Consider the following 18,215-nt stretch of genomic DNA (forward strand, 5'->3'; position numbering starts at 1 on the left):
CCTCCAAATGCTCTTCTGTCTTCTGAGGAGGCAAAGAAAATTGTTCATTAATTTGTTGATTAAACACGTTTTTGTTTTTACAAGTAAAAAATTTGTAAATATTGGTTAATTCTAACCAGCATATATCAGAAATACGCACAGCATTTATTGGGTCCTTACTATGCTCTGGGCACTGTTCTAAGCACTTTGAATGCACTACGTCATTTACTTCACATAACAACCCTGTGGGGTAGGTATTGTATTCCTTTTGTTTAATCAATGATGAACCTGGCCCAGAGGCTAAATGGCAGGATCGTACTGCTGGCGTATATGAGAGACCTGGGATTTAAATGTGGCACCGTCACTCCAGAGCTTGTGCTTCTGTCCACTAGATTATATTGCCCCTTACATGAATACTCTGTGGGAGATTACAGAGCTTCATGTAAATAATACATACCTCGTGTTTATGCCTTGCTTTTAGGTCTTGAAAGAAAATTTTTTTTAACTTTTAAAAAAAATTGAAGTATAGTTGATTTACAGTATTTTGTTTCAGGTGTATGGCATATGATATATATTTTTTTTTTCGGCAGATTATATTCCATTATAGCTTATTACAAGCTATTGGGTACAATTCCCTGTACTATACAGTACATACTTGTTGCTTATCTATTTTATGTATAGTAGTTTGTATCTGTTACTTCCATACTCCTTATTTGTACCTCCCCCACACCCTTAGTAACCATAAGTTTGTTTTCTATGCCTGTGAGTCTGTTTTGTTTTTTTTAAATTTATTTAAATTTATTTTTGGCTGCATTGGGTCTTTGTTGCTGCACGTGAACTTTCTCTAGTTGCGGTGAGCGGGGGCTACTCTTGTTGCGGAGCATGGGCTCTAGGCGTGCAGGCTTCAGTAGTTGTGGCACACGGGCTCAGTAGTTGTGGCGCACAGGCTCAGTAGTTGTGGCGCATGGGCCTAGTTGCTCTGTGGCATGTGGGATCTTCCCGGATCAGGGCTCGAACCTGTGTCCCCTGCACTGGCAGGCAGATTCTTAACCACTGAGCCACCAGGGAAGCCCTGTGAGTCTGTTTCTGTTTTGTATATACATTCATTGGTATTTTTAAAAAAAATGTTTTCTAATTAAATTATTTTTATACAGTTTTTAAAGGTCATTTTCCATTTACAGTTATTATAAAATATTGGCTGTATTCCCTGTGTTATACAGTATATCCTTGTAGCTTATTTTATCCATAATAATTTGTACCTCTTACTCTCCTACCTTTATATTGCCCCTCCTCCTTTCTCTTTCTCCTCACTGGTAACCACTAGTTTGCTCTTTCTGTCAATCTGCTCTTTTTTGTAATATTCACTAGTTTTATTTTCTAGATTCCACATATAAATGATAGCATACAGTATTTGTCTTTCTCTGTCTGACTTCACTATGCGTAGTGCCCTCCAGGTCCATCCATTTTGTTTCAAATGGCAAAATTTCATTCTTTTTTTTTATGGCTGGGTAGTATTCCATTGTGTATATATGTATAATGGCTAGAATAAACCAATATTTACAACTTTTTTACCTATAAAAACAAAAATGTGTTTAAGAAATTAATGAACAATTTTACATACATACACAATGGAATGTCCTCAGGGTGTGGTGGCCGCTATTACCTTGATATGGGGTGTGGTTGGTGTTGGGGGTCTAAAGCCCAAGGAGGGTGTGAGGTGGTCCTTCCTTTCTGCCCCATGGCTGTCACCTCCCTGTCAGGGGCAGGGGCTGCTCCCCAGCTGCTAGACCCAGTCTTCTTCCAGGGGCTGGTTGGCCCAGATCCTGCACCAAGCTGTGGTGTGGAGTGAGCCCATGCAGACCTTCTCTTCCTTTCAGATACCTCTCAGGGCGGGGCGGGGGGTGGTCCCAACCCTACTACCTGGTTACGTGGAAATCTTTCTTTTTTTTTTTTTTAATTTAACTTATTTTTTATACAGCAGGTTCTTATTAGTCATCCATTTTATACACATCAGTGCGCTTTGGTTGTATAGGAATTCTTCTGCCGGTTTCCAGTTAGTTTTCCATGAGAATTGTTCCACATGTAGGTGTATTTTTGATGTATTTGTTGGGGGAGGTGAGCTCCAGGTCCTCCTCTTGATCCCTCCTCCTTAGGTCTTTTACAAGGAGGGCAGAACTGTATACTGGGAGGAGCAGAGGACTTTTTTTCTAATCCCATCTCTGCATTGCCTGGGGCAAGTCATTTCACCTGGAGGCCTCATGTTTCCTTATTTGTGAAATGAAGGGCTTGGATCCGATGACCCCTTCACTTGACTCTAATTTATTCTCCAAATCCTCTAACTGTATGCTGAAGCTTCATATTAAATGTTCACAGTATACACATGTTAAGCTCTGGAAAGTCCTGTACTAAAGGAATCTGTTTTTCTTAGATTAACTGTTAAACAAATATTAAACACTATTATGGTCTGTAGGCCTTACAGTTTGCTTGTTTTTCTTTGTTTTTGTTTTGTGTTTTGTAGATGAATCAGTTCAGAGTGAATCGACACTAGAGAGTCACACCAAATCTTTTAGAGAAAAGGTAAGTATAACAGAACTAAGATGTGAGACCTAAAGTGAGTTCCTTCCAGGCCTTGGGTTTCTCCATCAGTAAAATGAACTGGTTGAACACAGGGGTCTCCCTAGCTGCTCTCAGCTCATTCAGTCTGTGGTTCTCTGGACAATTCCTACCTGCACAGGCCTCCTTGGCCTCACAGACTACAGACCTCCTCTCTGGGGCAGCTATACACAGCTCTGTGCCAGTGTCTGGAACTGGTTCTCTGGGCTGTAGCATAACACTTATTTTCAGGATTTAATCCAAGTTTCAGAAAATATTGGAAGCCTGGAAACTTCACATCAAGACAAAGTAAACTTTAGGATTTTCAATGTAGAAGCTTCCTACAAAGCTCATCTCACCCCAGGATGGCAAACTGATTGAATCTCCAGTGCTGCCTGGAAGGGAGTGAAGCTGTCTTCAGGCTCAGAGGGAGAGTGAGCGATCTATTAGTAATGTCTGTTTTCCGTGTAGGATTAGAAAACCGGTAAGCTGTGTGCCCCAGATTTACCAACCCTAATTGTAGTCTTTTTTACAGGTGAAAACACTTGATTTATAAATAGCTCATTACAGTTTATAAAGCAAGTACTTCAAATCTCTTAATATCTTTTGGTTCTTAAAACAAGCCTATGAGGTAGTTAGGTATGAGTCAGCCCAATTTACAGAAGTGGTATTAATGGCTCAGAGAGGCTGTTTACCCGTAGTGACACAGCTAGGAGTAGCAGTGCTCAGCCCGTTCCCAGTGACCAAATTTGTCTTTTGCACAGATGGATTCTTGCATTGAAGCCTTTGGTACCACCAAACAGAAGCGGGCTCTGAACTCCAGGAGAATGAACAAAGTTGGCAGTGAATCTTTGAATAGTGCAGTGGCTAAAGCTGCAGAGAGTATAATTGATACAAAGGGTGTGACTGGTAAGCAGCTGGAACTTGGGGTAAGAGGCTGCTGGTAGAAACAGCTTTCCCTTCTCTTGAGATCTTTCACCTGCCCCACAGATAGAAATGATGGGAGTTAGGGCTGGATTCCTTCCTGCTTCTCCCTGAGGGCCTTCTTAGGAACAGACTCTGGAAATCATAAGAAACATCTGACATGGCCTGCTCTCCGTGAGCTCACAGTCGAGTAGAAGAGACAGACATGGGAACGATTATGTGCCCTCTGTGTCCTTGGTGCCAGGGCTACAGCCTGCAGGGCACAGAGGAGGGAGACGGCCTCAAGTCTCTGTGAGGTACAGGGAGGTTTTCGTCAAAAAGGCTGGTGTGATGATGATGAACTAGCCTCTAGAGACACTTTGAGGTCACTGGATCTTTTTCTTTTCCTAAATTCTTCAGCAGCTTGAGTATTAAATTGTATTATTTAAAATGTGTAATGTGTTTATTGTTCAAATGCATTATAAGAACATAAGAGAAAGTTATATATATATATGAGAGCAGTTTTTCTATTAAAATGGATTTTAGTAAGTTTTAGAAAATCTTTTCATACCCGATGATTATATATTTTCCTATGTTGTCTTTCAGTACTTTCAGTTTAACTTTTTACATTTACAATTTAATGATTTTTTTTTTGTCTATGGTACAAACCTAATTTTATATTTTCCAAATGATTAGCCAGTTGTCCCCAACTCCATCCTTTTCCTTTTGTAAAAAATGATTTAAAAAATCATCTGTATCATTTTACCACATTCTTAATTGTGTTCTCGCTCATCATTCTGACTGGCTATTCTTGTAGCAGCATCAGGTCCTTTTGATTGTAGTAGCCTCACCTTCCAGTTTGTTGTCTGATAGGGCAAATTTATCCTCCATCCTTATTTTTCACAAATGTACTGGTTATTGTAGCATGCTTATTTATTTATTTATGGCTGCATTGGGTCTTTGTTGCTTCATGCGGGCTTTCTCTAGTTGTGGTGATTAGGGGCTAATCTTCGCTGTGGTGAGCGGGCTTCTCATTGCTGTGGCTTCTCGTTGCGGAGCACGGGCTCTAGGGTGCGCAGGCTCAGTAGTTGTGGCACACGGGCTTAGTTGCTCCACGGCACGTGGGAACTTCCTAGACCACGGCTCGAACCCGTGTCCCCTGCATTGGCAGGCAAATTCTTAACCACTGCACCACCAGGGAAGTCCTGTAGCATGCTTTTTTTTCCCAGGTGATCTTAAGAATTATTTTGTCAAGTTCTCTCAAAATCCAATTGGGATTAATATGGGGAGAATCAGCATCTTTATAATATTATGTTTTCCCATCCAGGAACATAGAAACATGTCTCCATTTAGTCAAAGATATACTTTAATGTCTAAGTAAATTTTTCAATTTTTTTTGTTCAGTTTACTCTCAGCTACTAAAGGACATTTAAAAAAAAATAATTCACCCATTTTCCCATCATTCTACAAGACCAGCTATTACAATTTTCCTGTTTTCCTCTCTGTTCTTGTCTGTGTGCATACTTAATTTTTACATGGTTATTCCTGTGTGATAGCTTTATAATTTGATTTTTCTTTTTCACTGACAATATGTGAAGTTCAGATGAGGGGGTTCTGGGCGACGATGATCTTGAGTCCACGGGTTGCAGAGTGTTGGGGAACTTGAAGCCGAGCAGGGTGACACTGACACTGACTCTTCCTTCATTGAAAAGCCCTGGTCAGTGACGCCATCCACGATGACTTGCAGGATGATTCCCTCTACCTCCCTCCCTGCCACGCTGATGCAGCCAAGCCTGAAGACGTGTATAAATTTGAAGACCGTATCCTTCTTGTGGGAGAAATGCCACCTCATTTCCCAGGTTGGGATATGCGCACAGGAGTGGCATGGCCAGGCTCTCTGAGGGTGTCAGTGGTCCTGTGATACTCATAGAAGCTCGCCCCAGACTCTTGCAGTTGCCCCAGCGCTATTGCTGGGAAGTCAGTGAGGCTCCCTCACTAGCTGAGGCACCTGCTGCAGCAGAGGCCTCTCAGGCCTTGTGATTCAAACCCATCCCTCAGCAAAATGCAGAATGCCCACGGTTCGGCCCTGTGGGGGTCACCTTCCGTGAAGAGTCAAAATACGACTTTTAAGTTGGCCAGTGCCCAAAGTCTAGGGCAGACTGATTGTATAAAGAAGGGTTGGAATGTAGAGTTTCTGTACTTGTGGTTCTAGTCAGATGGAAAGTGCCTGCAGTGGCTTTGTGATAAGAGAAGGCAGAAAGCCCAGGCAGGCAATGAGCTCTGGGCTGGGAGTCTGGAGAACTGAGTCTGAAGCTCTGCCCGGACATACTGTGTGATCTTCCCCTCTCTAAGCCTCAGATTTTCCCATCTGTAAAATGTGGCCGATATAAGATGATCTAGCTAGTTGGATGTTTCCATTTTGGTCACATTGTTCTTGACCTATAACTAGTTCTTTCCCCTGCGGAGTATGACGCTCTTCAGAGCCCTTCTGAAGCTTTCAGGAATGTCACCTCAGAAGAAATACTGAAGATGATTGAAGAGAACAGGTACCCGAATTGGGCAGATGGAGTGTCTCGGGAATGATGTTGGGATACAACAGTAGTCAGACATGAAGCAGACCTTGGGTGTTAGTCAGTGAGAATATACGTCTGTTCAGCATTTGAACATGAGCGAGCTAGTGTTTTCTCAAATGGTTGAGCTCCCAGGCCTGTTGTCCCAAGACTGTGGGTAGCTTTCAAGGGAGAGAATTGGCCTCTGAGTACGTGGAACCTGTGACTGGGCAGAGGGTGGTGAGGCCTTGTAGTCTAGGGCTGGGAACTGGAGCTGACCTGTATTGGTCCCACCCCCCCCCCAGCCAATGTTATGCTGTTGCCGATTGTCACTGGTGGGGCCCAAGTGCTGGCCTGGGAGTAGGTGCCAGCTGAAGTGATGGTTTATCTGTGGTGATGTGCTGAGTGAAAGTTAAATTATGTATTTTAAATATAGTATATTTTAAATCAGAGATGATTTCCTCTCCTCCCTCCACCCCTCCCGCACTTTTTGGCTTTTAAAACACCTTTTTTTTTTAATGATGATAAGGTTTTTTTGCTTTTGAGTTTTTCCTTTTAATAATTTTATCTTGAGAAAATAAAAAGTTGTCAACCCTAGGCTGGTTCCCCCAATTTTCGTTTGGAAATTTTACTGGTTAGTGAAATCCAGTCTTGGAAAATACATGTTTTTCCCTCTCTCCAAAGAAGTGCTCTTTACTGGTTCTTCGTTGTCTTCATGTGATTGTGGCTCAGGGGCAGGTGCAGGAATGAGTTCTGGGCTGGGAGTCTGGAGAACCGAGTCCCCATCTGCCTCATGGACTGTGTGATCTTCCCCTGTCTGAGCCTCAGTTTTCTTATAAGTAAAATGAGGCCGATACAAGATGATCTTGAAGAGCCTTTTATCGCTGCGAGTTCATGATCCTGACAGTGGTAGAACAACAGTATGTAAAAATAATAGCCAACATTGATGGAGCTCCTACATGTGCCAAGCACTGCTTTCCTTGTCTCATTTAATCCACAAAAACCCATAGGACAAGGGTACTATCATTGGCCTTAATTTACAGGTGAAGAAACCAAGGCAGAGATGTTCAGAAGCTTGCCCAAGCCACTGCATGGCAGAATGGGGATTCAAACCCAGATAGTTGAGAGGCTATGCTCCAGACCGCCACATCAGGATTGGGCCCACTATGGCCCGAGTGCCGAGTCTGGCCCACTGCCTGTGAATAAAGTTTTATTGTAACGTAGCTTCAGTCATTTATTTATATGTTATCAATGGCTGCCTTTGCATTACAGTGGCAGTGACCATGTTGCCCACAAAATGTATAATATTTGTTATCTAGACCTTTACTGTCCCTGCACTAAATCATGCTCCTCCTATTATAAGGGGCTGGTTGGATGGCTGTTCCTCAGCTGTTGACTGTGTACCAGGTGTGAGGGGTGCCTGCTGTTTTCATTGTGAAGGAGTGAATGGCTCCTGACAGAGCCGGTCTTAACACATTTCTCCTTTTCCCTCCCTTGTTTTAGTCACTGCTCCTTTGTCATAGAAGCGTTGAAGTCTTTGAAGTCTTTGCCATCAAGTGAGGAGAGCCGAGACCGCCAGGCCCGGTGCATATGGTTTCTGGACACTCTCATCAGATTTCGAGCACAGAAAGTGATTAAGCGGAAACGTAAGTCCATGCTAGACATTTTTTAAAAAATTGAAGTATAGTTGATTTATGTTGTTTCAGGTGTACAGCAAAGTGATTCAGTTACATATATATTTATACATATATATGTTCTTTTTCAGATTCTGTTCCATTATAGGTTATTACAAGATACTGAATAAAGTTCCTTGTGCAAGGAACAACAACAAGGACACTAGGTCCTTGTTGTTTATTTTATATATAGTAGTGTGTATCTGTTAGTCCCAAACTCCTAGTTTATCCCTCCCTTCCCCCCCTTCCCCTTTGGTAACCATAAGTTTGTTTTCTATGTCTGTGAGTCTGTTTCTGTTTGGTAAATAAGTTCATTTGTATCATGTTTTTAGATTCCACATATAAGTGATAGCATATGGTATTTGTCTTCCTCTGTCTGACTTTATATGGGAATCTCTAGGTCTATCCATGTTGCTACAAATGGCATTATTTCATTCTATTTTATGGCTGAGTAATATTCCATTGTATATATGTATACCACATCTTCTTTATCCATTCATCTGTTGATGGACACTTATGTTGCTTCCATGTCTTGGCTGTTGTAAATAGTGCTGTGAACTTTGGGGTGCACATATCATGATAGACATTTTATTCTAATTATTTTCAGTCTGTTATTTGTCTATAATTCTTACACTAGCTCTAGTGAGAGAGGAAATGGACATGTCTTTCCATTTATAACTGTGTAACAGTGGGATTCTGATTGGTACTGCTGACATGCTGAGAGAACTTGCCAAGCCCTTTCCTCGGAAAATAGGGTTGGGTTGGATTATACGATTGCTCAGAGCTAACATTCACTACTTCTGTGTTAGGCAAAGCTGAATATCCAGTCAAATCAAATGAACGTTTTAAGGGACGGTTGGACAAAGAGTTACATGGGGAGAAAAATTGGCCTTGCTTGTGAAGGCTTGTGGCATGTTGTTGTGTCAGCTATTTCTGACTGGGAATGAAGTCAGTTTCTGCTGGTAACCCATGCCACTGATCGCCAGGGCATGGGTGGCTGCCACACACGCACATCCACCCAGAGTCAGAAACCCAGAGGGAGACACCTGTGGTTTTAGGCATAAGGTGCATGCAGTCGTGTTCCTGTGATTGGGCACCCAAGGGTCTGTACAGACACACCTCGTTCTATTGTGCTTCACTTTATCGTCCTTCGTAGATATTGTGTATTTTACAAATTGAAGGTTTGTGGCAACCCTGCGTTCAGCAGGTCTGTTGGCATCATTTTTCCAAGAGCGTCTGCTCACTTTTGTGTCTCTTTGTCAGTTTTCGATAATTCTCACAATACTTTAAACTTTTTCATTGTTATATTTATTATGATGGTCTGTGGTCAGTGATCTTTGATGTCACTACTATGACTCGCTGAAGGTTCATATGATGGTTAGCATTTTTTAGCAGTAAAGTATTTTTTAATTAAGATATGGATTTTTTTATCAGATGGTTTTTATTCTTCAACTTGTTAATATGGTATATCATATTGACTGATTTGTGTATATTGAAGAATCCTTGCATCCCTGGGGTAAATCCCACTTGATCATGGTGTATGATCCTTTTAATGTGTTTTTGGATTCTGTTTGCTAGTATTTTATTGAGCATTTTTGCATCTATCTTCATCAGTGATGTTGGTCTGTAATTTTCTTTTTTTGTAGTATCTTTGTCTGGTTTTGCTATCAGGGTGATGGTGGCCTCATAAAATGAGTTTGGGAGTGTTCCTTCCTCTGCAGTTTTTTGGAAGAGTTTGAGAAGGATGGGTGTTAGCTCTTCTCTAAATGTTTGATAGAATTCACCTGTGAAGCCATCTGGTCCTGGACTTTTGTTTGCTGGAAGATCTTAAATCACAGTTTCAATTTCATTACTTGTGATTTGTCTGTTCATATTTTCTATTTCTTCCTGGTTCAGTCTTGGAATGTTATACTTTTCTAAGAATTGGTCCACTTCTTCCAGGTTGTCCATTTTACTGGCATAGAGTTGCTTGTAGTAGTCTCTTAGGATGCTTTGTATTTCTGCAGTGTCTATTGTAACTTCTCCTTTTTCATTTCTAATTTTATTGATTTGAGTCCTCTCCCTCTGTTTCTTGATGAGTTTGACTAATGGTTTTATCAATTTTGTTTATCTTCTCAAAGAACCAGCTTTTAGTTTTATTGATCTTTGCTATTGTTTTCTTTGTTTCTATTTCATTTATTTCTGCTCTGATCTTTATGATTTCTTTCCTTCTGCTAACTTTGGGTTTTGTTTGTTCTTCTTTCTCTAGTTCCTTTAGATGTAAGGTTAGATTGTTTGAGATTTTTCTTTTTTCTTGAGGTAGGCTTGTATTGCTATAAACTTCCCTCTTAGAACTGCTTTTGCTGCATCCCATAGGTTTTGGATTGTCATGTTTTCATTGTCATTCGTCTGTAGGTATTTTTTGATTTCCTCTTTGATTTCTTCATGATCTGTTGGTTATTTAGTAACGTATTGTTTAGCCTCCATGTGTTTGTGTTTTTTACGTTTTTTCCCCTGTAAATTGCTTTCTAATCTCATAGCATTGTGGTCAGGAAAGATGCTTGATATGATTCCAATTTTCTTAAATTTACTGAGGCTTGATTTGTGACCCAAGATGTGATCTATCCTGGAGAATGTTCCGTGCGCACTTAAGAAGAAAGTGTAATCTGCTGTTTTTTGGATGGAATGTCCTATAAATATCAATTAAATCTGGTCTACTGTCTCGTTTGAAGCTTGTGTTTCCTTAGTAATTTTCTCTTTGGATGATCTGTCCACTCGTGTAAGTGAGGTGTTAAAGTCCCCCACTATTATTGTATTACTGTCGATTCCCTCTTTTATAGCTGTTAGCAGTTGCCTTATGTATTGAGGTACTCTTATGTTGGGTGCCTATATATTTATTTATTTATTTATTTTTAAACATCTTTATTGGGATATAATTGCTTTACAGTGGTGTGTTAGTTTCTGCTTTATAACAAAGTGAATCAGTTATACATATACATATGTTCCCATATCTCTTCCCTCTTGCGTCTCCCTCCCTCCCACCCTCCCTATCCCACCCCTCCAGGCGGTCACAAATCACTGAGCTGATACCCCTGTGCTATGCGGCTGCTTCCCACTAGCTATCTACCTTACCTTTGTTAGTGTATATATGTCCATGCCTCTCTCTCACTTTGTCACAGCTCACCTTTCCCCCCCCCATATGCTCAAGTCTGTTCTCCAGTAGGTCTGTGTCTTTATTCCTGTCTTACCCCTAGGTTCTTAATGACATTTTTTTTCTTAAATTCCATATATATGTGTTAGCATACGGTATTTGTCTTTCTCTTTCTGACTAACTTCACTCTGTCTGACAGACTCTAGGTCCATCCACCTTATTACAAATAGCTCAGTTTCGTTTCTTTTTATGGCTGAGTAATATCCATTGTATATATGTGCTACATCTTCTTTATCCATTCATCCGATGATGGGCACTTAGGTTGTCTCCATCTCCGGGCTATCGTAAATAGAGCTGCAATGAACATTTTGGTACATGACTCTTTTTGAATTATGGTTTTCTCAGGATATATGCCCAGTAGTGGGATTGCTGGGTCATATGGTAGTTCTATTTGTAGTTTTTTAAGGAACCTGCATAACTGTTCTCCATAGTGGCTGTACCAATTCACATTCCCACCAGCAGTGCAGGAGTGTTCCCTTTTCTCCACACCCTCTCCAGCATTTATTATTTCTAGAATTTTTGATGATGGCCATTCTGACCAGTGTGAGATGATATCTCATTGTAGTTTTGATTTGCATTTCTCTAATGATTAATGATGTTGAGCGTTCTTTCATGTGTTTGTTGGCAGTCTGTATATCTTCTTTGGAGAAATGTCTATTTAGGTCTTCTGCCCATTTTTGGATTGGGTTGTTTGGTTTTTTGTTATTGAGCTGCATGAGCTGCTTGTAAATTTTGGAAATTAATCCTTTGTCAGTTGCTTCATTTGCAAATATTTTCTCCCATTCTGAGGGTTGTCTTTTGGTCTTGTTTAAGGTTTCCTTTGCTGTGCAAAAGCTTTGAAGTTTCATTAGGTCCCATTTGTTTATTTTTGTTTTTATTTCCATTTCTCTAGGAGGTGGGTCAAAAAGGATCTTGCTGTGACTTATGTCATAGAGTGTTCTGCCTATGTTTTCCTTTAAGAGTTTGATAGTTTCTGGCCTTACATTTAGGTCTTTAATCCATTTTGAGCTTATTTTTGTCTATGGTGTTAGGGAGTGATCTAATCTCATACTTTTACATGTACCTGTCCAGTTTCCCCAGCACCACTTATTGAAGAGGCTGTCCTTTCTCCACTGTACATTCCTGCCTCCTTTATCAAAGATAAGGTGACCATATGTGCGTGGGTTTATCTCTGGGCTTTCTATCCTGTTCCATTGATCTATCTTTCTGTTTTTGTGCCAGTACCATACTATCTTGATTACTGTAGCCTTGTAGTATAGTCTGAAGTCAGGGAGCCTGATTCCTCCAGCTCCGTTTTTCGTTCTCATGATTGCTTTGGCTATTCGGGGTCTTTTGTGTTTCCATACAAATTGTGAAATTTTTTGTTCTAGTTCTGTGAAAAATGCCAGTGGTAGTTTGATAGGGATTGCATTGAATCTGTAGATTGCTTTGGGTAGTAGAGTCATTTTCACAATGTTGATTCTTCCAATCCAAGAACATGGTATATCTCTCCATCTATTTGTATCGTCTTTAACTTCTTTCATCAGTGTCTTATAATTTTCTGCATACACGTCTTTTGTCTCCTTACGTAGGTTTATTCCTAGCTATTTCATTCTTTTGTTGCAATGGTAAATGGGAGTGTGTTCTTGATTTCACTTTCAGATTTTTCATCATTAGTGTAGAGGAATGCCAGAGATTTCTGTGCATTAATTTTGTATCCTGCAACTTTACCAAATTCATTGATTAGCTCTAGTAGTTTTCTGGTAGCATCTTTAGGATTCTCTATGTATAGTATCATGTCATCTGCAAACAGTAACAGCTTTACTTCTTCTTTTACGATTTGGATTCCTTTTATTTCCTTTTCTTCTCTGATTGCTGTGGCTAAAACTTCCAAAACTATATTGAATAAGAGTGGTGAGAGTGGGCAACCTTGTCTTGTTCCTGATCTTAGTGGAAATGCTTTCAGTTTTTCACCATTGAGGATGATGTTGGCTGTGGGTTTGTCATATATGGCCTTTATTATGTAGAGGAAAGTTCCCTCTATGCCTACTTTCTGCAGGGTTTTTTATCATAAATGGGTGTTGAATTTTGTCAAAAGCTTTCTTTGCATCTATTGAGATGATCATATGGTTTTTCTCCTTCAGTTTGTTAATATGGTTTATCACATTGATTTGCATATATTGAAGAATCCTTGCATTCCTGGAATAAACCCCACTTGATCATGGTGTATGATCCTTTTAATGTGCTGTTGGATTCTGTTTGCTAGTATTTTGTTGAGGATTTTTGCATCTATGTTCATTAGTGATATTGGCCTGTAGTTTTCTTTCTTTGTGACATTCTTGTCTGGTTTTGGTATCAAGGTGATGATGGCCTCGTAGAAAGAATTTGGGAGCGTTCCTCCCTCTGCTATATTTTGGAAGAGTTTGAGAAGGATAGGTGTTAGGTCTTCTCTAAGTGTTTGATAGAATTTGCCTGTGAAGCCATCTGGTCCTGGGCTTTTGCTTGTTGGAAGATTTTTTTTTTTTTTTTTGCGGTAGGCGGGTCTCTCACTCTTGTGGCTTCTCCTGTTGCGGAGCACAGGCTCCGGACGCGCAGGCTCAGCGGCCATGGCTCATGGGCCCAGCCGCTCCGCAGCATGTGGGATCTTCCCGGACCGGGGCACGAACCCATGTCCCCTGCATCGGCAGGCGGACTCTCAACCACTGTGCCACCAGGGAAGCCCTGTTGGAAGATTTTTAATCACAGTTCCAATTTCAGTGCTTGTGATTGGTCTGTTCATATTTTCTAGTTCTTCCTGATTCAGTCTTGGCAGGTTGTGCATTTCTAAGAATTTGTCCATTTCTTCCACGTTGTCCATTTTATTGGCATAGAGTTGCTTGTAGTAATCTCTCATGATCTTTTGTATTTCTGCAGTGTCAGTTGTTACTTCTCCTTTTTCATTTCTAATTCTATTGATTTGAGTCTTCTCCCTTTTTTTCTTGATGAGTCTGGCTAATGGTTTATCAATTTTGTTTATCTTCTCAAAGAGCCAGCTTTTAGTTTTATTGATCTTTGCTATTGTTTCCTTCATTTCTTTTTCATTTATTTCTGAACTGATTTTTATGATTTCTTTCCTTCTGCTAACTTTGGGGTTTTTTTGTTCTTCTTTCTCTTATTGCTTTAGGTGCAAGGTTAGGTTGTTTATTCGAGATGTTTCCTGTTTCTTAAGGTAGGATTGTATTGCTATAAACTTCCCTCTTAGAACTGCTTTTGCTGCATCCCATAGGTTTTGGGTCGTCGTGTCTCCATTGTCATTTGTTTCTAGGTATTTTTTGATTTCCTCTTTGATTTCTTCAGTGATCACTTCGTTATTAAGTAGTGTATTGTTTAGCCTCCATGTGTTTGTATTTTTTACACATCTTTTCCTGTAATTGATATCTAGTCTCATGGTGTTGTGGTCGGAAAAGATACTTGATACAATTTCAATTTTCTTAAATTTACCAAGGCTTGATTTGTGACCCAAGATGTGATCTATCCTGGAGAATGTTCCATGAGCACTTGAGAAAAATGTGTATTGTTGTTTTTGGATGGAGTGTCCTATAAATATCAATTAAGTCCATCTTGTTTATCATTTAAAGCTTGTGTGTCCTTATTTATTTCCATTTTGGATGATCTGTCCATTGGTGAAAGTGGGGTGTTAAAGTCCCCTACTCTGAATGTGTTACTGTCAATTTCCCCTTTTATGGCTGTTAGTATTTGCCTTATGTATTGAGGTGCTGCTATGTTCGGTGCATAAATATTTACAATTGTTATATCTTCTTCTTGGATCGATCCCTTGATCATTATGTAGTGTCCTTCTTTGTCTCTTCTAATAGTCTTTATTTTAAAGTCTATTTTGTGTGATATGAGAATTGCTACTCCAGCTTTCTTTTGGTTTCCATTTACATGGAATATCTTTTTCCATCCCCTTACTTTCAGTCTGTATGTGTCTCTAGGTCTGAAGTGGGTCTCTTGTAGACAGCATATATATGGGTCTTGTTTTTGTATCCATTCAGCCAATCTGTGTCTTTTGGTGGGAGCATTTAGTCCATTTACATTTAAGGTAATTATCGATATGTATGTTCCTATTCCCATTTTCTTAATTGTTTTGGGTTCGTTATTGTAGGTCTTTTCCTTCTCTTGTGTTTCTTGCCTAGAGAAGTTCCTTTAGCACTTGTTGTAAAGCTGGTTTGGTGGTGCTGAACTCTCTCAGTTTTTGCTTGTCTGTAAAGGTTTTAATTTCTCCATCAAATCTGAATGAGATCCTTGCTGGGTAGAGTAATCTTGGTTGCAGGTTTTTCTCCTTCATCACTTTCAATATGTCCTGCCAGTCCCTTCTGGCTTGCAGAGTTTCTGCTGAAAGATCAGCTGTTAACCTTATGGGGATTCCCTTGTGTGTTATTTGTTGCTTTTCCCTTGCTGCTTTTAATATGCTTTCTTTGTATTTAATTTTTGACAGTTTGATTAATATGTGTCTTGACGTGTTTCTCCTTGGATTTATCCTATATGGGACTCTCTGTGCTTCTTGGACTTGATTAACTATTTCCTTTCCCATATTAGGGAAGTTTTCAACTATAATCTCTTCAAATATTTTCTCAGTCCCTTTCTTTTTCTTTTCTTCTTCTGGAACCCCTACAATTCGAATGTTGGTGCGTTTAATGTTGTCCCAGAGGTCTCTGAGACTGTCCTCAGTTCTTTTCATTCTTTTTTCTTTATTCTACTCTGGAGTAGTTATTTCCACTATTTTATCTTCCAGGTCACTTATCCGTTCTTCTGCCTCAGTTATTCTGCTATTGATCCCATCTAGAGTATTTTTCATTTATTGTGTTGTTCATCATTTGTTTCATCTTTAGTTCTTCTAGGTCCTTGTTAAATGTTTCTTGCATTTTGTCTATTCTGTTTCCAAGATTTTGGATCATTTTTACTATCATTATTCTGAATTCTTTTTCAGGTAGACTGTTTATTTCCTCTTCATTTGTTTGGTGTGGTGGGTTTCTACCTTGCTCCTTCATCTGCTGTGTGTTTTTCTGTCTTCTCATTTTGCTTATCTTACTGTGTTTGGGGTCTCCTTTTTGCAGGCTGCAGGTTCGTAGTTCCCGCTGATTTTGATGTCTGTCTGCAGTGGCTAAGGCTGGTTCAGTGGGTTGTGTAGGCTTCCTGGTGGAGGGGACTAGTGCCTGTGTTGTGGTGGATAAGGCTGGATTTTGTCTCTCTAGTGGGTAGGTTCACGTCTGGTGGTGTGTTTTGGGGTGTCTGTGGCCTTATTATGATTTTAGGCAGCCTCTCTGCTAATGGGTGGGGTTGTGTTCCTGTCTTGCTAGTTGTTTGGCATAGGTTGTCCAGCACTGTAGCTTGCTGGTCGTTGAGTGAAGCTGGGTGCTGGTGCTGAGATGGAGATCTCTGGGAGATTTTCGCTGTTTGATATTATGTGGAGCTGGGAGGTCTGTTGTTGACCAGTGTCCTGAAGTTGGCTCTCCCGCCTCAGAGGCACAGCCCTGACTCTTGGCTGCAGCACCAAAAGCCTTTCATCCACACGGCTCAGAATAAAAGGGAGAAAAAGTAGAGAGAAAGAATTAGTAGAAGAAGGAAGGAAGTAGGGAGGGAGGGAAGGAAGGAAGGAAGAAAGAAAGAGAAGGAAAGAAAGAAAGGAGGGAGGGACGGTGGGAGGAAGGAAGGAAGGAAGGAGGGAAGGAAGAAAAAAAGAAGATAATGTAAAATATAATAAAGTTATTAAATTAAAGAATAATTATTAAGAATAAAAAATGGACGGATAGAACCTTAGGACAAATGGTGGAGGCAAAGCTATACAGACAAAATCTCACACAGAAGCATACACATACACACTCACAAAAAGAGGAAAAGGGGAAAAAATCATAAATCTTGCTCTCAAATGTCTAAAGGAGGGAAGGAAGGAAGGAAGGAAGATAAAGTAACATAAAATAAAGTTATTAAAATTATTAAGAAAAAAAATTTAAAAACAAAACAAACAAAAAAAACGGACGGATAGAACCATAGGACAAATGGTGGAAGCAAAGCTATACAGACAAAATCTCACACAGAAGCATACACATACACACTCACAAAAAGAGGAAAAGGGGAAAAAATCATAAATCTTGCTCTCAAAGTCCACCTCCTCAATTTGGGATGATTCGTTGTCTATTCATGTATTCCACAGTTGCAGGGTACATCAAATTGATTGTGGAGCTTTAATCCACTGCTTCTGAGGCTGCTGGGAGAGATTTCCCTTTCTCCTCTTTGTTCTCACAGCTCCCAGGGGCTCAGCTTTGGATTTGGCCCTGCCTCTGCATGTAGGTTGGTGGAGGGCATCTGTTTTTCGCTCAGACGGGATGGGGTCAAAGGAGCTGCTGATTCGGGGGCTCTGGCTCATTCAGGCCATGGGGAGGGAGGGGCGTGGAGTGCGGGGCGAGCCTACGGTGGCAGAGGCTTGCATGACGTTGGACCTGCCTGAGGCCCGCCTTGCGTTCTCCCCGGAAAGTTGTCCTTGGATCCCGGGAACCTGGCAGTGGTGGGCTGTACAGGCTCCCCGGAAAAGGGGTGTGGATAGTGCTCGCACACAGGCCCCTTGGTGGCAGCAACAGCAGCCTTAGCGTCTCCCACCCGTCTCGGGGGTCCGCGCTGTTAGCCGCGGCTTGTGCCCGTCTCTGGGGTCCGCGCTTTTAGCCACGGCTCGCGCCCGTCTCTGGAGTTCCTTTAAGCAGTGCTCTTAATCCCCTCTCCTCGTGCACCTGGAAACAAAGAGGGAAGAAAAAGTCTCTTGCCTCTTCGGTAGCTCCAGACTTTTACCCGGACTCCCTCCCGGTTAGCCATGGTGCACTAACCCCTTCAGGCTGTGTTCACGCAGCCAACCCCAGTCCTCTCCCTGCTCTCTGATCAAAGCCTGAGCCTCAGCTCGCAGCCCCGCCCGCCCCGGTGGGTGAGCAGACAAGCCTCTCGGGCTGGTGAGTGCGGGCCGGCCCTGATCCTCTGTGCGGGAATCTCCCCGCTTTGCTCTCTGCACCCCTGTGGCTACGCTCTCCTCCGCGGCTCTGAAGCTTTCCCCCTCCGCCACCCGCAGTCTCTGCCCGCGAAGGGGCTTCCTAGTGTGTGGAAACCTTTCCTCCTTCACAGCTCCCTCCCACTGGTGCAGGTCCCGTCCCTATTCTTTTGTCTCTGTTTTTTCTTTTTTCCTTTTGCTCTACCCAGGTAGGTGGGGAGTTTCTTGCCTTTTGGGAGGTCTGAGGTCTTCTGCCAGCGTTCAGTAGGTGTTCTGTAGGAGTTGTTCCACGTGTAGATGTATTTCTGGTGTATCTGTGGGGAGGAAGGTGATCTCTG

General features: G+C 41.3%; 1 protein-coding gene across 1 annotated transcript in view; it reads left to right on the top strand.

The window, feature by feature from the left end:
* POLR1E (RNA polymerase I subunit E) overlaps positions 1 to 18,215 on the top strand; it is a 28,270-nt gene that overhangs the window by 5,179 nt on the left and 4,876 nt on the right. The window contains exons 5-9 of the mRNA XM_029203909.1: positions 2,498 to 2,556; positions 3,336 to 3,480; positions 5,187 to 5,294; positions 5,924 to 6,020; positions 7,527 to 7,669. Coding sequence (XP_029059742.1) covers positions 2,498 to 2,556; positions 3,336 to 3,480; positions 5,187 to 5,294; positions 5,924 to 6,020; positions 7,527 to 7,669 — 552 coding nt within the window. The remainder of the gene's footprint in view (positions 1 to 2,497; positions 2,557 to 3,335; positions 3,481 to 5,186; positions 5,295 to 5,923; positions 6,021 to 7,526; positions 7,670 to 18,215) is intronic.

The sequence above is a fragment of the Monodon monoceros genome, unplaced genomic scaffold (genome assembly GCF_005190385.1).
Source record: "Monodon monoceros isolate NGI ecotype Baffin Bay Population unplaced genomic scaffold, NGI_Narwhal_1 Super_Scaffold_5, whole genome shotgun sequence".
In the NCBI taxonomy this organism is placed as follows: Eukaryota; Metazoa; Chordata; class Mammalia; order Artiodactyla; family Monodontidae; genus Monodon; species Monodon monoceros.